The sequence below is a fragment of the Bos indicus x Bos taurus genome, chromosome 22 (genome assembly GCF_003369695.1).
Source record: "Bos indicus x Bos taurus breed Angus x Brahman F1 hybrid chromosome 22, Bos_hybrid_MaternalHap_v2.0, whole genome shotgun sequence".
NCBI lineage: Eukaryota > Metazoa > Chordata > Mammalia > Artiodactyla > Bovidae > Bos > Bos indicus x Bos taurus.
In genome coordinates, this window is record NC_040097.1 from 5,411,526 (window position 1) to 5,432,804 (window position 21,279).

The 21,279-nt window shown below is 50.0% G+C and overlaps 1 protein-coding gene across 9 annotated transcripts in view; it reads right to left on the bottom strand.

Moving 5' to 3' along the window:
* The window catches only part of ATG7 (autophagy related 7), a 274,984-nt gene that overhangs the window by 225,343 nt on the left and 28,362 nt on the right, over positions 1 to 21,279 (bottom strand). For all 9 annotated transcript variants that reach the window (XR_003507793.1, XR_003507795.1, XR_003507794.1 and 6 more), the window contains exons 4-7: positions 15,656 to 15,773; positions 13,890 to 13,967; positions 9,980 to 10,096; positions 8,594 to 8,743 (exon numbers count right to left, since the gene is read on the bottom strand). Coding sequence is in view for 6 of the 9 variants with exons in the window: in XM_027523159.1 (XP_027378960.1) it covers positions 8,594 to 8,743; positions 9,980 to 10,096; positions 13,890 to 13,967; positions 15,656 to 15,773 (463 nt within the window). In the remaining 3 variants the exon portion in view is untranslated. The remainder of the gene's footprint in view (positions 1 to 8,593; positions 8,744 to 9,979; positions 10,097 to 13,889; positions 13,968 to 15,655; positions 15,774 to 21,279) is intronic.

The following is a 21,279-nucleotide window of genomic DNA, read 5'->3' on the forward strand; positions in this document are numbered from 1 at the left end:
TACTTTGGCCATTGGAAAAGAGCCTGATGCTGGGAAAGACTGAAGGCGGGAGGAGAAGGGGACGACAGAGGATGAGATGGTTGGATGGCATCACCAACTCAATGGACATGACTTTGAGCAAGCTCCAGAAGATGATGATGGACAGGGAAGCCTGGTGTGCTGCAGTCCATGGGATCAAAAAAGAGTTGGGCATGACTTAGGAAATGAACAACAAGTACCTGACTAGTTCCTCCTTGATGCCGCCACTCTTTCCTTTCTCAACATCCTAGGCTCTCCACTTAGTGACGTTTTAACCCTGGGATTTTCCTGGGTGAGACGGTGAGGGCATGGTCTGAGAGACTGTTTCCTGTGAAAAGCATGAGCAGTCCAAGAAGGAGGCCCCCACCTCACGCGCTCTCTGATTGGAGACGCTACCTTCCTGGAGTTTTCCTGGTCCGGCTGGCCATCACCACCATGGGGGGGCAACTCTTTATTCTGTTCTCCCATATAGACTGTGATAGACGGCATCTGTCAGGCTGACTACATTTAATAAGTCATCCTTGCTTCAACTTCACACTTTAAAAAATTTACCAAAGGCATTAATCACTCTTTGATCCAGCAAGCAAGTGGGGAGAAGGGAGAAGATGGCATTCAACGGCTGTAACATTTGAAACACCTTAGAGAAGAGAATGGCCTGATGGTGGGGGAAAAAAAAACTACAGGCTACAGCCCAGTGGGTATGGTTCTAATCCTGCCGTTAATTGATTTTAAGACCTTGGGGAAGGTCTTCCCTCGCCTGTAAAATGAAATAGTAAAATCATTTCATCTCAAAGGAGTCCTTCTGGCTCCAGAATTTTAGAGCTTTATAGGCCATTACAGAGAAAAAAAAAAAAAAACATATAGGTTACAAAAATACATAGACTATATTAAGGTTCATTTTTACCTGGTGTCTAAAGGCTCTTCAATTTTTATTTGGGAAGAACCCAGACATATCAATCCAGAATATGCCATTCATACAGAGATGCGGCATTTCAATTTTCAAATACAACTCCATCAACCTGGGCTGTTATCAAAGGTTCTGAGTTACTCTCATCTGATCTTCAGCAATTCCCGATACCTCTGTGCCTAAGTTTCTCATCTACAGGGTCACTCTCACCTGCACTTGGCACAGAGACTGAGAACAAGAGAAGCACGCAACCAGCGAGAACCATAACAACAAAAATCCCATTGCAGTAAATACATCGGCCTCTTCGTTCAGTTCAGTCTACCACCGATAGTCATCTACCTTCAGCTTCAAAGTTACCATTTCTTAGCTGGCGGAGAAAAAGGAGGATAAGTTCTAGTTTATCAAATATTCTCTGGGTCCAGGTTTCATCATCTGAAAGTGTAGAGCTGAGACTAAATGATATTTAAATTATATAAATTAGAATGTGACATCAGATAGTACAAATGGATGCTTAATTTCAAAAAATGAGCATATTTCTGACACTAAATACAAAGGCAACCAGGCAGGAAGGTAGTAAGAAAAAAAAAATCCTTTTAGATAGGACCAGGAATAAGTTTCTTAGAGCAACCTGACCTAAAAATGAGCTATAGAGAAGGAATGAACCACTAAAGAGAAATTTACCACTTATTTATAAAGGGAGGTTAGCTCAAATCTGTTTTAAAGGAACTCTTCTACCCACAGGAGGCATGCATAAGTACGAAGAGCAAGCGTCCGAGAGGAAGATGACAGAATCCATTTGACATCAGGCTGAACACAATGAAATAGTCCTCTGATGATTCAAAAGTGACCCCAAAATCTTTCAGTGCTTTAGGAATCAAACCTACAAGCTTAATCACTGTAGGATTCAGTCCAAATGAGGCTCAGCAAGCCAGTTTAACTATTTGGGTAAACAGACTTCATAAATGGCAGTCAGAAATAACCATTGGCTAGGAGATCTGGATTCTAGAACTGGCTTTGCCACAGATTCATTGTGTGAACATGGACAAATCACTTCCTTTTACAAGAGAACTCAGCAGAAAGAAACAAAATGTAATTGCAAAAAAAAAAAAATCTATTTAGAAGGTTTATGAAATAAATGCTCCTTTCTCCTTGGCTGAGAGCATATAATTCATTGAAGTTGTTCAGTGATGAGCTGGCTACCATCCACCCAGCAATTTGCTGAAAAAGTACAACGTGAGAAGAGAAAGAGGGCAAAATTGCCAACTTGAGCGTCTGGAGAAATTTCCACACTGCCATAAAACATGCTTAACTGACAAATGACTGTCTATTACCCACACGCTCGATGTAACAGGAAATGCACAAAGGGGATTATGTGTTTTAAAAGTATAGGAAAAAAGTTCTGAGATATCATGCATGGCGATGTCAGCGATGGAGACCAAGATGTGGATACTGCTGAATGAAGAAACAGCCCCTAACCAACAGCAGACCAATTACTGCTCCTTTGCTGGTGCTCTTGTCCTAAGATTTCACAACCTGAAAACTGAAGGCTGACGCTGTCAAAATGACAAAACGTTTCCCAAACATTCAATCTCAAATAGCTGTTCTGGAGAAAAAATGAGACTCAGTCAAGCAAGCTTTCCCTGACGATGGGCAGTGGGGCAGCATCCGGGGCTGCATCAGCATGAACCCCGGAACAGCTGCAGCATCACCACCACCGGAACCCACACTGGAGGGCAAAAAGAGCTTAGACAAAGCCCATTTTCAGCCAGCCCAATGCATGTAATACTCAGTGCTGCTCAGCGAGCACTGCTAGCTTGAGGGAGATCGGCGGTGCGGGCAGGAGTCACCAGAAGCAGCAGTACGGGAGCTAGCCCCACAGGCGGGGAAGCCAACGGGTACTGGCCCTTCCTGGCTCCGCAGCGCATGACTTCCACACACTGGAAACCCAAGAGTTGGCGGGGGGCACGGTGGGAGAGCTGAGGCCACAGAAATAAGCAGACACCACGAAAGCACAGCACCCTCACCCCGAGAGCCTGCCGTCAGACATCGGCCAGCACACGACTGAGGATAAACCTTAACATGCCCAGCCTCTTAACCTTGTAATTTCACATCTAGAAATCTTTCCTAAGGAAACAAACAATTCAAAGTACAAAGAGGAGGGCAGGGAGGGTGGGATTTCATGCATAAAGAAGCTCCTAATAGTGAAGAATTATGAGAGACCTAAATGTCCAAAACTTGAGAAATTCATGATGATACGTATTTATTAAAAAGGATGTTGATGCAGAGTTTAGTATTATGCTAAAATAAAACAGAAGGTAGTATAATCTGAGTCATTAAAATCTGCACAGGAGACTAAAAGATTTTCAGTAAATGGAGTGCTATGAAAACCCACTGTGGGCAGAATAAACCATTTTACGGAAGTTGGGGGTGGGGGAAGTTTTCTTCAAAGAATCATGAGTAAGTTTCACTCTGAAGAAACTGGGAAGAGAAGAAGTACAGGGGTGGGGAGAGGATGAGACAGAAGAAGAGAAAGGAGACAGGAGTTCCAGGCATCAGCCCTGCAGGGGGAGGGCAGTCAGCACCTCCGAGGGGAGCACCAAGGGAGCGGGGGTCAGATCCGCACAGGGCCCGGGCCACATGGGGGCCTCTGCATACAACACGGGGACCAGGGACAGATCCGCACAGGCCTGGGGCACGGGGGGTCCTCTGCATACCATATGGGGGACCCAGGGACAGATTCGCACAGGGTTCAGACCATATGGGGTCCTCTGCATACCACATGGGGGAGCAGGGACAGATCTGCACGGGCCCGGGACACGTGGGGTCCTCTGCATACCACACGGGGGAGCAGGGACAGATCTGCACAGGGCCCGGGACACTTGGGGTCCTCTGTATACCACACGGGGACTGGGGACTTATCTGCACAGGGCCCAGGCCACATGGGGTCCTCTGTACACCACATGGGGCACACGAGACAGATCCGCACAGAGCCCGGGGCACGTGGGGGCCTCTGTACACCACACGGGAGAGCAGGGACAGATCTGCACAGGGCTCGGGCCACATGGGGTCCTCTGTATACCACACGGGGACCGGGGACTTATCTGCACAGGGCCCGGGCCACGTGGGATCCTCTGTATACCACACGGGGACCGGGGACTTATCTGCACAGGGCCCGGGCCACGTGGGGTCCTCTCTGCACCACATGGGGCACACGAAACAGATCCACACAGGGCCCGGGGCACGTGGGGGCCTCTGTACACCACATGGGGGACCCGGGAACAGATCCGCACAGGGCCCGGGGCACATGGGGTTCTGCACGCCACACAGGGGACTTGGGTTCTTAGAGCACAGGAGAGACAGCATTGCTCTGCCTCATTTGGAGAGTGACATGATCAGATCTGCTTTTCAGGGGACTTCCTGGGATGATACGGGGACGGACTGGATGGAGGCCTGAGCAGGCACACAGAGCCCACTGGGAAGCTACTGTGGGAAAGCAGATGAAAGACCATGACGCTCAGGCTGGCCAGGTGGCAGAAGAAACGCAGAGGTGGCAGAAAGAGAGAAGTTTAGGAGGTGAGATCCACGGATATGGTGCTGGTAGAGGATCGAGAGGCAGCCAGCTGGCTGCCCAGATTCACAGCTCTCGTGACCGGATGGATGACAGTGTCGCTACAAGATGGCGATGCCCAGGAGGGTACCAGCCTTGGGGTGAAGACCCTGAGATCAACTCAGACATACTGAATTTGAGGTGCTGGAGTAGGCAGGCAGGGGGTTGGCTAACGCAGGCCAGGGCCCAGAGGCAAGTTCGGGCTGGAAACGGTGGTCAGTAGGGTTGTGGGCACCAGGTTTCCCAGAAGAGAAAGCAGACTCAAAGGAGAGAAACCTGCGGCAATTCCAATGGCTCTCCAGCTTCTGTGTGAAGACACCACGACAGGGCTCACAGAGGAGCAGGGGCTTCTTGAGGGTCAAAGTCCCTGCTAAGAGGAGGAGGCAGGAAATAGAGCAAAACAGGAAGCTGGAGCACAAAAGCGAAGAATTCATGTCGAAAAGAATGCCTATTTCTCGAAGAATAGGATAAAAAATTTCAAGGAAAGTTCATGACTCAAGGAACATGAAAGAGAAAGTGGAATTATGTGAAAGCAAGTGAACAGGGTTCACACCATGAGGCAGGAACGGTCTCGAGTGAAGTGAGAGCTAGGTTTCACAGACATCACGTCTCCAGAAAGAAAGAAAGAGTTGCTCAGTCGTGTCCGACTCTTTGTGACCCCATGGACAGTCCACAGAATTCTCCAGGCGAGAGTCCTGGAGTGGATAGGCTTTCCCTTCTCCAGGGGATCTTCCCATCCCAGGGATCGAACCCGGGTCTTCCGCATTGAATTCTGTACCAGCTGAGCCACCAGGGAAGCGCTCACGCCTTCAGGGCTCTGCTCCAGCCCTGCTTTCCTGGGAAGTCTCCGTGCTCACCAGCCTTGTGCTTGTCCACGAGGACCAGCAGCTCTCTCCTCTCTAAATTCACACACACACCGTGTGCCCATCAAGTGTCTGGCATCACGCTACAAGTGCAGCATGTGCTGTGGGGTGTAACACGGTCCTGGTGTGACCACTGCTCCGGGGCTGATCAGGGATCCCAGTTGAGACGACCTGTGACACACCAGCAATGGCATGGAAGCCCCGTCAGTGCCCGGAGAGGGGTCGCTACCAGCACACAGAAGAGGGGTGTCGAACAGCGCCGGGACCGCGCCAGCGCTTCCAGGGTGTGGACTAGGAAGGGAGGGGGTGAGGCACTGGCCAGCGGCAGGAGGAACACCAGCCGGCGTGACCAAAGGCGGGAGATGGGGAGAAGACGAGGGCAGCAGGGGCATCTGGAGGGCACAGCTTGGGGAGCTTTCGAAGGTGAGGTGGGAGGGATGGGCAGTCGCCAAGTCTGAGGAGGCCCTGAACGCTGAGCCTTTCTAACTCTGTCTTGAAGATCACAGGAACCACAGGGGGTTTTCAGGTAGCAGAGGGACACGATCCAATTGCTGTGTGAGAACATGCATCTGGGCGGCACGGCGGGGGGTGGATGGGACACCCAGGACTACAGAAGGGAGGTCGGCCGTGAGGCCACGGAGCTCCTGAGAGTCCACAGTCTGTGTAGCCTCTGGCAACCCTTCCTAGAACAAGACTGGACACAGAGGCACAGATAAACCGCCAAGTATCGTCCGTGTCATCTCACTGGCCCGTCTTTCTGTGACTTGAATTTCTAGCTAACTTTCCACAAGTCGATGTCTCATTGCTCCTATAAGGACTCGGGTTCCACAAGAACAGGTGCAATCATATTTCACAATTTCTGGCTCACAGGAGGTGCTCATGATATGCGCTGAGCCATGCCAGGCTTTCCTGAGATACAGCCTTAACCCAGTGAAGGATGCCGCGTCTGAATCGGGCGGTGGTTGGCCTCTGGGTCAGGGGCCTCGCCAACTCACCCAAATCACTTCACAGGAGACGCCAGAGAACGTTCAGGCTTTAAAAACTGGCTGCTGCTGAGGAGGAAAGGAGTTGGACACACGCTGCCCACCTGCTGCAAGCTGGGCACTTTATCCACGTCATCGCATTTCTTCCTTGTCAGCAGCGTCGGGGAAGAGAGGAGCCTGGCGGACTATAGTCTGTGGAGTCTCAAAGAGTGAGACACCACTGAGCAAGCATGCACACGCAGGTTACCACCACGGGACAGCGAGACCTGGGTGACGCAAGGGTGTGCGCATCCCCCAAGGTCACAGACCTACAAGGTGGCAACACCGGGAGTCAGACCTGCTTGATTCCAAATGGCAAGCAGGGTCCACCTCTCCCCCAGTGACATGAGAACGGACTGGAAGAAAGTGCATGGGCTTCGGAACCAGACAATTAAGCCATTTGAGTCTCATCTGCATCAGAGAGAAAATGCGGGACTTCCCTGGTGATCCAGTGATTAAGAATCCACCTGCCAATGCAGAGAACATGGGTTCAATCCCTGGTCTGGGACGATCCCCCATGCCTTGGGGCAACTAAGCCCATGTGCCATAACTATGGAGCCCAAGGGCCCTCGAGCCGGTGCTCCACAACAAAAGAAGCCAGCGCAATGAGAAGCCTGCCCACCACAACTAGAAAGCGGCCCCTGCAAGCTCAACCAGAGACAGCGGGCACACTGCAACAGAAGAGCCAGCACAGACAAAAATACATAAAAACAGGAAACGCAGGTACTGAGAATACCTACGTCACGAAGTCATTACACGACAGAGCATGTGAAAGCCCCCTTTAAACTGCCAACTGTTGTTCTGGCAGAGCTGCCCTCGGGGAAGACCATGTCTTCACCACGCACAACTGAAGTCCAGCCGCTTTCAAAGCCAGGCTGATTTGCCCCATCTGCTGTCACAACGGGGCCTCGAAGCACCAACGACAGATCTTGCTGCTGCTAAGTTAGCTACAGGTCTGCAAATCTGACTGGGGTGGGGCTTGGGCAAGAATTATAATAAAAACCCAACCCTCAGTCATCAATCTAAAGAGGGCTCCCTCTGACAAAGAAAATGCTAGTGTAGGTGAGAAAGAAAAAAATCTACTTTAAAATAAAAGGCACCTGAAGTTCAGGCCAAGGAAGAGCCAGGGCACCAGCAAGAGGCCTGTCTCGTCTCAGCTCTGACGTACCTACACGGCGACTGAAACCCTCCCACTTGATTTCAAACCTGCATGATACTCATCATCAATATTTTATTTTTAATTTTCAGTGTCTTAATATGGCTAGGACAGCTTCCTATCTATCTCATCACATCTAAAGACACTTAGAGTACTCCTTCCCTCACTCAAAAGAGTTTTACTGGGGGCCTGAGGCGAGGGCTGGCCACTACGCTGAGGCAGGTCCGTGTGGGACTTGGTCCCTGCCCTCTGGGAGCTCACAGTCCAACAGCATGAGAGGCAGTGTGTGCAAGGGAGTGAGAAGGGGGGTGAGGCCGGGAGGCCAGGGGCAAGGGCAGCGAGGTCAGCCGGGACAGCTCACACCTGAGACACCACGGGAAGGCCTCTCCATGGACGCAGGGCTTTGACAACAGACAGTCTCTTAGCACCCCCGGGCAGGACCTGCTTTAGGAAAACCAAACAACACGAGGACAAAGAGACACAGGAACGCTTCTGGGTCTGTCTGCTTAGGGGGACTGTCTGGTGAAAACCAGAGAAGCCTAGCAAGACCAATGGCTCATGAGGAAAATAGGGCAAGATGAGGCAGGAAAGGTGGACTGGGGGCAGAAGGAAGACGTCTTCAGCTCTTGATTAGTGAATGGCACGGGGAACGTGACGGGGCTGAGGGAGATCCCTGCGGGGTGGAGACTGTCACTGACCAGGAGCGAGAGGACCAGAGTCTGCACTGCCGCGGTAGCTCTGGCAATGAATTAAAACAGATAGAAAGTGTATCAGGAAGAAAAACTGAGGCAGTGAGGAATCCACAATTACTCTGAGGTGCCACAGAGCTAAGAAAACCTGGAGGAGGTCCTGATTTGGGCAGTGTAGGGGTGGGGGACGGTGAAGATGCGGAGATGTCCTGAAACTTTCTCTGGAAGGCTTAAGACACCTAAATGAGCCTGAATTTCGCAGTGGTCTATCATAACATGAACATCAGATTTTCTTATTGGATAATAAAATGCTCCTCAAAGTTTCTCTGACCTTTGTCCTTTGACCCTGGAAGAAATCGCTGTAGTGTTTGAGCGAGGAAACCAGCACCGTGGTCTCGTCATACTTGATTAGGAAGTAAGGCAGTGCTGGGACTCCTTCTGTCTGACAAAGGGCATCATACGCGTGCTCGAGGGCTTGAATCTGAAATCAGGAAACACTGAGTTATTCTCCAGACAACTACTTACCTAGCTCTGAGCTGAGAAAAATTAACATACAATAAAAGGTACTTTCGGGCCAGAAGACTGGAAATGATTGCTCACACCCCTGTTCCTCTCTTGCAGCAAGCAGACCTAAGGGTGCCCCAAATCACACCACCTCACTCTGAGATAACGCGTGGTGGTGTCTCAGACAGGAGCACACACACATATTTCACGGCACCCTTAGTGTGATGGCTCCCGGTTCCCCAAGACGCCACCACAAAGGTTTAGAGAGCGCCCAGACACTAAGTCTCGCCTGTGATATCCCAGCATGAATCTACCACGGATGGATTTTGCCCTGACCCCTTCTATAACCTTCAGTAGCTCCCTTGAGACACGCTTTCTCTTACTTATCATACAACTGACTCATTCACAAAGCGCAATTCAAGGCTGTTTATAGCACGTTCACAGGGATTTGTCACAATACTTTGAGAACATTTTTGTTCCCATTAAGAGAAACCTCAAACCCATCCGGACTCAATCCCCAGCCCTAGTCTTTTGTTCGCACTTACAGTTCTCCCTAGAAAATTCATTCCACAGAACCACAACCTTTGATTTATCTTAGTAAATGAGCTTTTTAATTAACAAGGGCCCTCCCTGGCTTTGGATTTCTGGGCTTTAGTGAGTGACATGCTTCATGAATTCAAGTCATCTTGACACTCAGCGTTTGCCTTGACGACAATCAGAATTTGGGGGCTGAGGGTCTGTCTTCTACCAACTTGATGGTTTTCACTGCTCTTCTGGGAACCACCTCTAAAGACCTTATTATCTTCCTTAAACTGCAAGGACTAGCTCTGTAGGGACCGTCCTTAATGTAGAAGTTCTGCAACTTGGAACAAAGAAAGGGAGAAGTCTTCTCTTTGGTTGCAAAGACTCTCTCCACTGAGAGTGGAGATCACGCTTTGGCAAATTCCCGCAGTCTTTCAAAGTGTTTCTGTAATTCCTCCCTACTGGCTTAGCATCTCCACACAGGTCACGAGGACCTGGACAAGCGCTGCTGACCACTCTTCACACACGCTTACCAAACACTGTGCGAGCAAGTCTGCTCTCAGTGCCGCCTTTGGGGGATTCCACAGAGACCGCCTCCTCACCCAGACAAGTGTCTTTAGAAAGAGCTAGATAAACTACTCATGCACATTTAAACTCAGTTTGATCTGCATTTTGTTTTATTTGTTGATACCTGTTTTGGCAAAAACCATTGATCCAAGGCCACTGGCCCCTGAATGAGGGGTATGCTCTCTGGAAGGCAGAGAGCTGGGGAGCAGAACCAGTAGTAGAAATGGTACTTCTTTAGATCCTGGAAGAAACAAGACGACACATCAGAATGGCACGGTGATCACACGGAAACGCGCCTACTAACGCTAACTTCCCAACAGCTACGTGAGACAGAAAAACTAATGCACGCCAGATACGACCAACTTGTCAGAAACCTCCAACAGAACCCCCGTGTTTATCTGAAATGTCCCCACACATTCACACTAATGTATCAGGACAGACATAATATATTTTATTGACCACTTCCTAATAGAAAGTATCCAAAAAGTAACTGATGTTGTTGTCATCATTGTTTAACATATAAAATCACCCCGGGAGGTAGCTGTTATCTGCCCATTTTACAGACAGAAAACTGAAGCTTAGAGAGGGATGGAAAGCTTGAACATAGATACCAAGTGGCAGAGAGGAGAGTAGAATTCTACTTCCAAAATATAAGCTCCTGTTCATGGTACCAGGCGTACCCAGCGTGCCATCTGTGGAGGTACAACTTCCCAACAGTCACCACTCTTGTCACAACTGAATGAACTAAGCATGCTATTGAAGTTATTAGAACGTGCTACATATAACCTGAGATAATATAACAGTGTTTTCAGAACTGTCATACTGGTGAAATTCAAGTCAACAACTAAGCACTTGCTGTGTACAAGGCAAAATGTTAGATACTCCGGCAGTAAGAAGATGAAAAAAATTCAGTCCGGCCCTCAGGGAGCTCAGTCACTGCAGGGAACAGAGAGGAAACAAGTACATGAGTAGCTGGATGAGTCACAGAAGAGGTTCCAGGACCTAGGGTGCACCGACGACAGAAGAGGCATGCCTTCGGGGTGTGTGTGCCTGCTCCCCAGCCAGGGGAGGCGAGAAAGGGCCCGTGACTTGTGAGGCCGTCCCCACTCAGGCCCAGTGTTCTCGTCTCCGAATTTCTGTAGCAGGTGAGGCCTGAGTCACTCATGTGGGAGGACCCTGTGGTTATGTGGGTACCTGACAGCTTCCTACCAGCCTGTTACCACTGATCACTTTGTAGTTTATGTCGCTACTTGACATTTCCTCTCAGATCTTGCCAGGAATCAGGAGGGGACCAATGCTTGGTGACTTCTCACTGAGGTATGCTTCGTGCACCACGAAGGCCACCGTGCTGGACTGACCTGGTGGCGGAGTGGGTAAGCATCTCCTGCCAGTGCAGGGGACCCTGGTGTGACCTCTGGTCTGGGAAGATCCCAAGTGCCTCGGGGTCACTAAGCCTGAGCGCCACGGCTCCTGGACAGTGCTTCAGAGCCCAGGAGCCATGCCTACTGAGACTGCGTGCCCTAGAGCGTGCGCGCCGCAACAAGAGAAGCCACTGCAGCAAGAAGCCTGGGCACCTCCTGGGCACGAGAGTAGCCTCCACTCGCTGCAACTAGAGAGAGCCCACACAGGCAATGAAGCCGAAAAAAGAGTCACCATGTTAAAGATGTTACAGCACATTAAGTGGTTTTCTAGTATACTGACCAGGCTGTGCCACCATCCCCACCAATTTCAGAATGTATTCATCGCCTCACAAAGAAACCCCAATAGCAGAAACTCCCCACTGGTTTATTAGTTAGAAATCCCATTCACAGAAACTCTCCGTTCACCTCACTCTCACCCCCTGGAAACCTCTAGCCTACATTCAGTCTCTCTAGATTCGCCTATTCTGGACTTTCCAAACAAATGCAGTCAGACTAGGTGACTTTTTAAAAACAAACTTACACATAAACACATGTCCAGATGAAGAAGACTAGTCACTATAGTTTCCACAGTCTGTATTTCTGCCACTAACTGATCAACTAAGGACAAACTCCCTTTAACAACAGCAAAGCAAAGTGCAAAATCTAAATTAATAAAGTGTCTGTACCTTGGAGTCCTAGAAAGAACAGAAAGGAAAGCAAAACACCTCTAGAGATTTTTCTCTCTTCCATGTGCTTAAATGATTTGTCATAACTGATCTTTAGCGAAAGGTTAAACGATTCAAGATGAAGGCCTTGGCAGTTTCTAAAAGCTCTTATCAGGTCATCTTCAAGAGTCAAAAGGCAAAAAAAAAAAAAGAGTCAAAAGGCTTGAATTTCTTAGGATGCTTTTCAGGACACAAGAGACCTCGATCACATCAAACATAAAGCTCTTTGTGTCTGACAGGTTCCTAAAGACACAGACTTTTAATTTTTTTTAAACGCAGACTAAGAATACTCAGTAGAAAGGGCAACATGGCCAACTCACATAACGACTCTGAGATGCCTTAAAACTTTAAGTGAGATCCAATGCTATTTTCTCATTAAACACAAGTTGTCCATTAGATTTTACTAGCTAAAACCCTTAATACAGAAGATGTATTGATGGTAAAATTAAAAAAAAAAAAAAACACATCAATTAGCATTGCTTTTATTTATCCTTACAAAATTACTCAATTTACAAAATATCAGTGCCAAATTGTGTCTAGTAATCCCCTGAAGTATCTGGCGCTTTTCTATCTCGCCACCGACACACAGAAAGCACTTTAACTTGTCAGGAAACGTGCTCCTTGCAGGGCCCCCATGCCCACTGCCCCCCACTCTGGGTATGACCCCAGTTTGAATCCTCTCTCACTCTCCCCTTTGCCTCGGGTGGTGCATCAAAGAGGCAGCAGGAGGAAGAAATGGAGGACGAGTTCATGGGGGAGGAAGGAAGGCAAGACTATATCTTGGCAAACCAAAAAAGAAAAGAAAAATGTAGGGAAGAGGATTAACATCCGAAGATGATAAAGCTGGGGTGAACAACCAGCGCACTTAATGCGTGTCCACATCAGTATGTTTACATGCCCACTCCAGGGGGCTATCTTCTAAAGAAATAAGCGGGAAGAGAAAATCAGTGTGGCTGACGATGTTCACTGCAACTTTTTTTAATAAGAGTGAATACTGGGGACTTGCCTTGCGGTCCAGTAGTTAAGACTGCTTCCAGTGCAGGGGTCGTGCGTTCGACCCCTGGTTGGGGAACTAAGATCCCACATGCTGCGTAGTGCGGTCAAAAGCAAAATAAAATAGTGAATACTGAAAGCAACCGAGATGTCGAAAGGTCTATAGAACACACGCTTGACAGAATACTATAATGTCAACATAATTATACAGGGCAAATGAACTTTCTGCGGAGATATATGCAGACGCACACACGCATATGTGTGTATACACGTGCATAAGCATGTGTGTGGGCTGGCACTTCTGTTAAAAGCAATCAGCCCTCACCTTCTGCCATGTTCCCCATCACTGAGGCTCCCTCCCCCTGCTTCCCTGGGCAGCAGTTGTTCTCCTAATGTGATTTCTTCTCCTCTTCAAAGCTGCCCTTAAAGTTCACTTTAACTAGATCTCACTTACATAAAACATTTTCTTTGTTAAAAAACAACAACAACACAGCTGTGTGGACAAGCTATGCAGGGTGACCCCCTCTCATCTAGAAGTCACCTGGGGATGGCTTAGATCCTCGAGTCGTCACCTGTTCCTTATGTCGATGGACCCAGCAACTGGGCTCTGCGGCGCTGAACTTAACAAAGACGTCAGCAGTGATGAACCCAGCTCCCGGAACTGGGCTTTGTCACCTCCTCAAATGATGAGAGCTGGGTCTCCCTGTCACATAAACCAGGCAAAGCCACCAGTGCGATCAGGGAGAATGAATTAATCTTGCATCAGTGAGAAACGCCAGCCACTACCGGATCACTAAGCACCCAAGGATTTGTTTAGCAGATGTGACTTGAGAGAAGAGAGCAGCCTGTCCCACCGGTGCCCTGGGCTCAGCCAGGGCAGTCCACAGTCCACACCCCGCAGAGCCCGCAGACTTACCGCAAATGTCAAGAGGAGGAACTTGTTGAGGAGCACGGGGTTGTCCAGGGCGGCCCCCGATTTGATGGACTCCCAGATCTGCCGGGAGGAGGAGTAGCGTCAAGGCAGGTCCCGGGGTCTCCTCCCGCCTCCCTCCCAGGAGCACATGGAGCTGCAGGGCAGTGCGCCTTCCTCCCCACTGTCCAGAAGCATCCTTTCTCTTGCTGGGTCTCAGCATCAAGGAGGAAACCCGGCCCGTTCATGCCTTGGTTACTGCCTTCCACAGATGTTTACTTATTGTCAACTACAGAGCAAGCACATCGGGGCTACAGAAGAGAGAGGCGTAGTCCTTGCCCTCCAGAAGCTAAGAGCCTGGGAGAGAGCCGGGCACCCATGTCTGTATGCCGCCAGGCAGCAGGGGATCTCGCAGACGGGCGGACAGTACCTGGGAAGAGCCCTGACCTTGGCTAAGGACAGGCGAGGGGAAGGAGCCAGGGATGGGCTCCAGAGGCCGTGATCTGAACTATGTACAGGGCATTTCTTAAAAGCCTTATTTGGGATAATCTTTCCCCGAAGAGAAAAAAAAATCAAGTCTATGGATACTCAGGAAGGGTGTGACTGGAAGCAGACGCAGGCCCCGGTCACACGTTTCAGGAACTAAGACTGGTGGCTAAACTTTGTGCCACTAAGCAAACCAGCAGCTGTGCCACCAGAAACCCTGGCACACACATGAGCGGAAGAGGGAAACAAGCAGAGAGATGGTCCTGCTGTGCAAACAACGAGCTTGGAGGAGCTGGAGCCCAGGACAGCAGGCCCCGCTTCTGACAAACCGAAGGGGAGGCTGAGCCCTGGACACGGGACAGGGCTGGGATTCCTGTAGGGAGCAGCCTGCTGTTTCCAATGACAGCCTAAGACCCGACCCACTCTCTCGAGACCCACTCTCCTGACCCACTCTCTCAAGACGGCCTCTGAAACACGCAAGAGCCCCTGAGCAGTCACGCCACAGGCCGAGGAAGGCAACCATCGTCCCCCATCACAAGGGGCGGGAGGATGCCTTCCTCAGGCCCGAGGCAGGGGACACCCCTCTCTGACCACGGCCCCCACATAAGTAAGACTTAGTGGGGTGAAGCTCATCAATGAAGTGGATGGCAGAGAGGGCGGGGATAAGCTGCCCCCCTGCCCCACTTATTCCTCACACTAACTCAGACGTGAAGAAGGAAAGGAAGGACATTCCAGGCAGAGAAAAACATTGAGTCCCAGGGAGAAGGGGACCGCAGAAAGCAGTGAAGGGAGGAATGCTCCCTGATTTGCCGTGAGTGGTCAGAGACGGTGAGGGCAAGAGAGAGGGGATGGAAGACCACAGGGCCGCAGAGGCCAGGCTGTGGGGGCCCCGGCAAGTCCCACGGGGCCTTTCCATTCAGCCCTGAGGACTCGGGAGAGACATGATAGGCTCTGACAGCGTGACAGCGCTCAGGACTAGAAAGCCTCTTCGGGGGGCACTGGGAACAGAGAACCCGAATGCACGAGACACAGGCACAGAGCTGGCGCACTCAGAGAGGCTGAGCTAACTGGGGATAGCCGGCGAGCGCTTCCCTTCTCTGCTGTGACCTTCTCCTCAGGCAAGAGGAGAAGGCTGTCTCCTCCCTGACCCACCCATCACTGCAGAAGGCCCTGAGTAGCCTGAGTGCCGGGTACACGCTAGCTTCTGTGACAGAGTCAGGCACTTGGTCTGCAACTGCATGCCTGCGGGACCATGGACAACAGGTACGTCGAGTTTCCCAGCTAACCTCGTTTGCCGCTTCTTCCAGAAGTAGCTTCTTATCTGCAGCCTTGAAAGCCTCGAGTGTGTTGGTATTATACAGTATGCCGACCGCCGGGCAGCAGCGGGCTGGGGTGGGTGCACTCCTGGGCACGAGAGAAACGTGGTTAATGGGCACAGCTGGGACGTGGACAGCCAGCAAACGACAAACAAACCAGAAGACAGTCGGAGACAAGAACCGCACTGTCCAGGGCAAAGAGAAGACTGGTTTACATTTCTTTGGAAAACGACGAATATCACTGCTTAAGGAGTAAAAATGTGTGCTCTACCCCCCAAAAGCCTCTCTATTCCCCTTCCCCTAATGTCTCTGCATGCTGTCTTTCCACTGCCCCCCGGATATAAGCTCTTTTCCTATTTAAAAAAATTCTTTCCCATCTTTAAACTGAAAGGGAGACGTTATTTAATGAGCTTCTACTGAACCTGGGTATAAGGTTTCGGTTCTGAAAGGAGTTTGTTCTCCCTCTTGAAGGATTAAGTAACTTGCTTAAGGTCACATAACAGGCAGAGCTGGGGTCTCAACTCAGAACTGTTGACTTGAAGGGTCTGTGTTGCCCGCTTCCCACTCAAGCACTCCCAGATTCAGCACCCTGCTGCAAATCCTCCTCTTCCAGGAAGCCATCCATCCATCCCCCCCTTCTCTGATCATGAGCACAGTATTTTAGAGTGTTTCCGAGACCAACAACCACACCCCTGGAGGACAGGAGTGCTCCAAAGTCAGGGGCATGCCGCCTCCTGACTGCACTGCACCCCGGACACCTGTGCGGCCATGTCGTGCCACGGGGTGTCACATTCCACGCTGTCCCCTTTCCCCTGCCCCCCGGCCTCAGAGTAACCCAGGTCAGGAGAGGAGAAAGGTAAGATGATTCTGAGCACAACCCAGATGTGGGAAAACCTGGTGTCACCTCCGAAATGATTAATTCGCGTTTCAGAGGTTGTGTGTGTGGGTTCAGTTGCTCAGTCCGTGTTTGACACCTTGTGACCTAATGGACTGTGGCCCGCCAGGCTCCTCTGTCCATGGGCTTCTCCAGGCAAGAATACTGGAGTGGGTCGCCATTCCCTTCTCTAGGGGATCTTCCCGACCCAGAGATCGAACCCGCGTCTTCTGCATTGGCAGGTGGGTTCTTTACCACTGAGCCACCTGGGAAGCCCTTCAGAGGTTACAGATGTTAACTGAAAACAGTACTCATCTTATTACAAGATGCACACTGTGGTCACGACCACTGCAGAGAGGACGCTCACTGCTCACACCGACGGCAGCTCTTCAGACCCAGCGTTTCTCCCTTCCGAGTCTGAGCAGAATGGGGTTCGGGGAGGGGGGTTTAGAGAGCTCTAAACCCTCAGCAGGTGTGGAGGGTGCAACGGGTGTGGAGGTTCTGCCAAATGCTGTCTCTAAGACTCAAATGCCAAGTCCTGGGAGAAGCAACTTCCAAAGGCCAGAGCTTGCCTCTGGGAGCTGATGAGTCAGTGGCTCATAGGTTGTATGTGTCACCGCTCTACGACAATACAAGAATATTCCTCACTCAGGTGAGATGAGGACATCAAGGACAGACCTGAGGAGAAAAAAGAAATCAGAAAAGGACAAGACTAGGCTGAGAGGGAAGAAAAAGGAAGCGGAGCAACTGGTAAACCAGGCTTCTGCAGGCAGACGTGGTTCTGTAGGCAGACATGGGTGCATGAAATGACTAGGGAACTAGAGAGAAGGATGCTATGATGGAATCCGGTCCCTCCCTCCCAGCGTCCAGACGTCCTGGGTGTGCGAATGCCGGGCTGAAGCCTTTCTGTTAGAGCAGAGGAAACTAAAGCATGAGAACCCAAGCAGGGGCTAGGACATCAGCCCTCGTGTGAGCTCATTAGTGAGTTTCAGAGGAGAAGCATTTTTCAAGGCTCAAGTGCCACCTGGGGAGGTGGCCAGAGGAAAGAACTTAAAATGTGATAGTGGGAGGGTAAGCCATTCCAGTAGTTTCTCCAGGTTCAAGTTCCACTTGTTCCAGAAAGAGGTGGCTCAGAGGAGGACTGGAAAGAGCCCTAGACTTGGAAACTAGAGAGTTTAGTCCAAATCCTGCGCCTGGACATGTATGAGTTTAGTTTGCTGTGATGCCATTGCTGTGAAGTGTCCAGAGCAGCCAAATCCATAGAGACAGACAGCAGAGTCATGGTTGCCCAGCGCGGGGGACAGGCAGAAGGGAGGATGGGGAGTGCCTGTGAAGGGTGCAGGGCTTCCCTCTGGGGTGGCGAAAATGTGCAGTGGTGGCGGCTGCGCCTCATGAACATACTAAGAAGTGCTGAACTGTGCATTTTAAATGGGTAAATTGTATGATATGTAAAGTGAAGTGAAGTCGCTCAGTCGTGAGCGACTCTTCACGACCCCATGGACTGTATCCTTCCAGGCTCCTCCGTCCATGGGATTTTCCAGGCAAGAGTACCGGAATGGGCTGCCATCTCCTTCTCCAGATCTTTCCGACCCAGGGATAGAACCCAGGTCTCCTGCATTGTAGGCAGACGCTTTACCATCTGAGCCACCAGGGAAGTCCACGTGGTCGTAAAGTATATCTCAATAAAGCTGTTTTAGAGAACTAGAATTAGACATCTTCCCCATGTCCTACAGCCTACAGTGAACTCTGACTAGTTAGTGAACACATTAACCCAAGTTGGGGAAAACATGGGATCCTACAAAGGCCTGAAGCCTGGCATGTTTTCTCTGGACACCAGGCCCTCAACATCGCTCAGCCTCACAGTGATGACTCAGGAAAGTCTGAGGGCTGTTATGGAACCTCTTGGGCAAAGACAGGCACATGGCCAGATCCTCCAGAGCAGATAGGCGGTGAGGGTGGCTGGGATGGAACGAATCTGGAGAGGCCTTTACCACGTGTGCGCAGTCTCATCTGCCCGCGGGGAGCTCTGGCATCTAAGTCACACTCAGTCTAGGGGCCCGACTGCGTGATCTCCTGCGTTCTGTAACCATCTCTGAGCTTCTGTTCATCGCGTCCTCTCTTGGGGCCCATGGTGCCTTTCCACCAGCCATGCCACTTCCCATTTTGACAGCCAGGCCCTCAGACTGCTTGCAATTGACACCAATGGCTATCTGAGCGGCCGGTCCATGTCGGACCTGAGTGAGGTGCTGGCAAGATGGTGGAGAATAAGAGGGCCCGTGCCCTGCACAGATGATCTAGCAAATGAGCCATATTTCCTCAGCTACTGTTTAAGGTCTCGGAGCACAAGGGTTATGCCTTCTATTTATCTTATTAAGCTTAGAAAAGGAGAATATGTCTTATCACTAATTAGGTAAATGTTGGGATTCCCTAGTGGTCCAGTGATTAAGAATCTGCCTTGCAATGCAGGGGACAACCGCTCAATCCCTGGTCCAGGAAGATTCCACCTACCACGGCGCAATTAAGCCTGTGCACCACAACTCCTGGGTCCACGTGCCCTACAGACCGTGCTCCGCAACAGTGGTAAGCCTGCGCACCGCATCTAGACAGCAGCCCCCACTCGCCACAACTAGAGAAAGTCTGTGCAGCAACGGAGACTCAGCACGGCCAAAAGTGAAAAATTAATTAATTAAACACTATTTGAAAAAATGCTATATATTTTAAAAATAAATAAATGGGTAAATGCTCCTCAAAGGAATTTTTTTTTTTCTAACCAGCTTTAAATCTGTACAGAGATTGCCCACCAAAGTCTATTTCTCTCTCTTTACATAGAAGTAATGCTCTGATGCTTGTAGTTTGGCACCATGTCTGTCTCCCCTGCAAGACGGTGAAGCCTCGGCTCTGCCTGATGGAACATGAGTGGGGTGATACATGCCCCCAACCCCATGCTCACCCAGGCCGTTAAGGGTCTCTAAGAGAGTTGGGTGTCTCCTCAGACTTTCACTTTGGTTCTCTCGCGCCTCCTCTCTCTTGCCATCGGAAGGTGACAGTTCCGTTCTAAGCAGCACACGAAGGCAAGCCCCCCAGGATGACGGAGCCACAAGGCAGAAAAAGACTGGACCGCCTCCGCCCCGCCCCCAACCCGGACTACTAAGCGGGTAAGAAACAGGCCCCTCTGTGCTAGGGCCCTTACATATCGGGGGCTGGTTCATCAGCGTGCCAGCCTAAGACAGCTCCCTCTAGGGCAGGACAGTTGGTGCCTGATCAAATCAGTCAAGTGTGACTCATAATTCAGCCGAAACAAGGTAGATAACGGGATCCTGTGATGCCAACTGCTGGCAGAGATTGATCCGGCTTCTGGGATCTCAGAGTGAGAGCGGTTTCTCTGGCGCTGTGCAAAGCTGAGGTACACCCAGCATCTACAGATGAGGACTTGGGCTGTTAGCTCTCCAAACTGCACCTCTGCATCTTATGCTTCTCTGTCCGCCCAGGGCCGGCACATTCTATCATCAAGACACAGCAGAAGCAATCAATAAGCATTTCTGAACCAACTATCAGCCCCAACGTTTGCTCCAGCACTGCATACCATGTGATGCTAATACCTGTCTTCCACCTGCATGCAGAGCTCCTCCAGAGTCCCCTGTTTGCTTAAGTCTTTGTATTTCTACCACCTACACATCTGTCCACAAGAAACATTCGGTGTTTGATGAATAAATGCACAGAGGTTTTCCCTACAAACCCACGCAGATGACCAGCAATAAATGCAAAGAAAGAACAATCAGGACAAAGACAATTTGGATACAAAGACTTCATTTCTCCGGAGGAGCTCCAAGTGCTTTCAGTAAACTTCCTGACTGTCTCAGTCTGCCCAAGCAGAGGTTGTACCACACCACAGACTGGGGGGTTGCCAAACAACAGACGTTTATCCCTCATGGCTCTGGAAGCTGGAAGTCCAAGATCAAAGTGCCAGCTCCTGGAGAAGAGCTTCTTCCGCTTAAGTTGTGTCCTCGCAGAGTAGACGGGGTAAGCTAGGTCTCTGGGGTCCCTGTCACTAACCCCATGCATGAGAGCCCTGCCCTCACCGCCTCCCAAAGGCCCACTTCTTCAGACCGTAACCTTGGGCCCTGGGTTTTCAACATACGTGCTTTTGAAGAACACCAACATTTAGACCATGGCACCAACCATCCTAAGAAAGGGGCGTCAGAAAATCACAGACTTTTACAAAAAAGTTAGATTAAAAAAAAAAGAAAGGAAGAAAATCAGACTTTTAAAACTGAAAGGAACATTTAGAAGCTGGGAGCTGCATATTAGGAAACTGAAGCTGAGAAAATGAAAAAGACTCATTCCAGGTAAGGCAGTTAATCAGGGGCAGATTCCAAGCCATCAAGCTTCCAATCCAGGACTCCCATGGCATAATTCTTGCTCATCGCCCCCAGTGCCTACCACGGAGCCTCACGCACGGTGAATATTCAACAGCTAACTGACAAATGATGACCAAGAAAATTGAGCCATCTGGGTGAAAACCATAGCCATGGGATCACAGACTTTATCTCCTTCAACTAAAATTTCTGGATTGCGAGGTTTAAGAAACCTGGATTTTGCAACAAGATCAAGCCTAACTTCTGTGAATAGTTTTTTTTTTTTTTTTTTCTGTAATTAGTTGTGTCAAAGAATAAAATTACTGAAACTCAAAAAATAATAAGCTTTCATTTAGTGTCAGAAG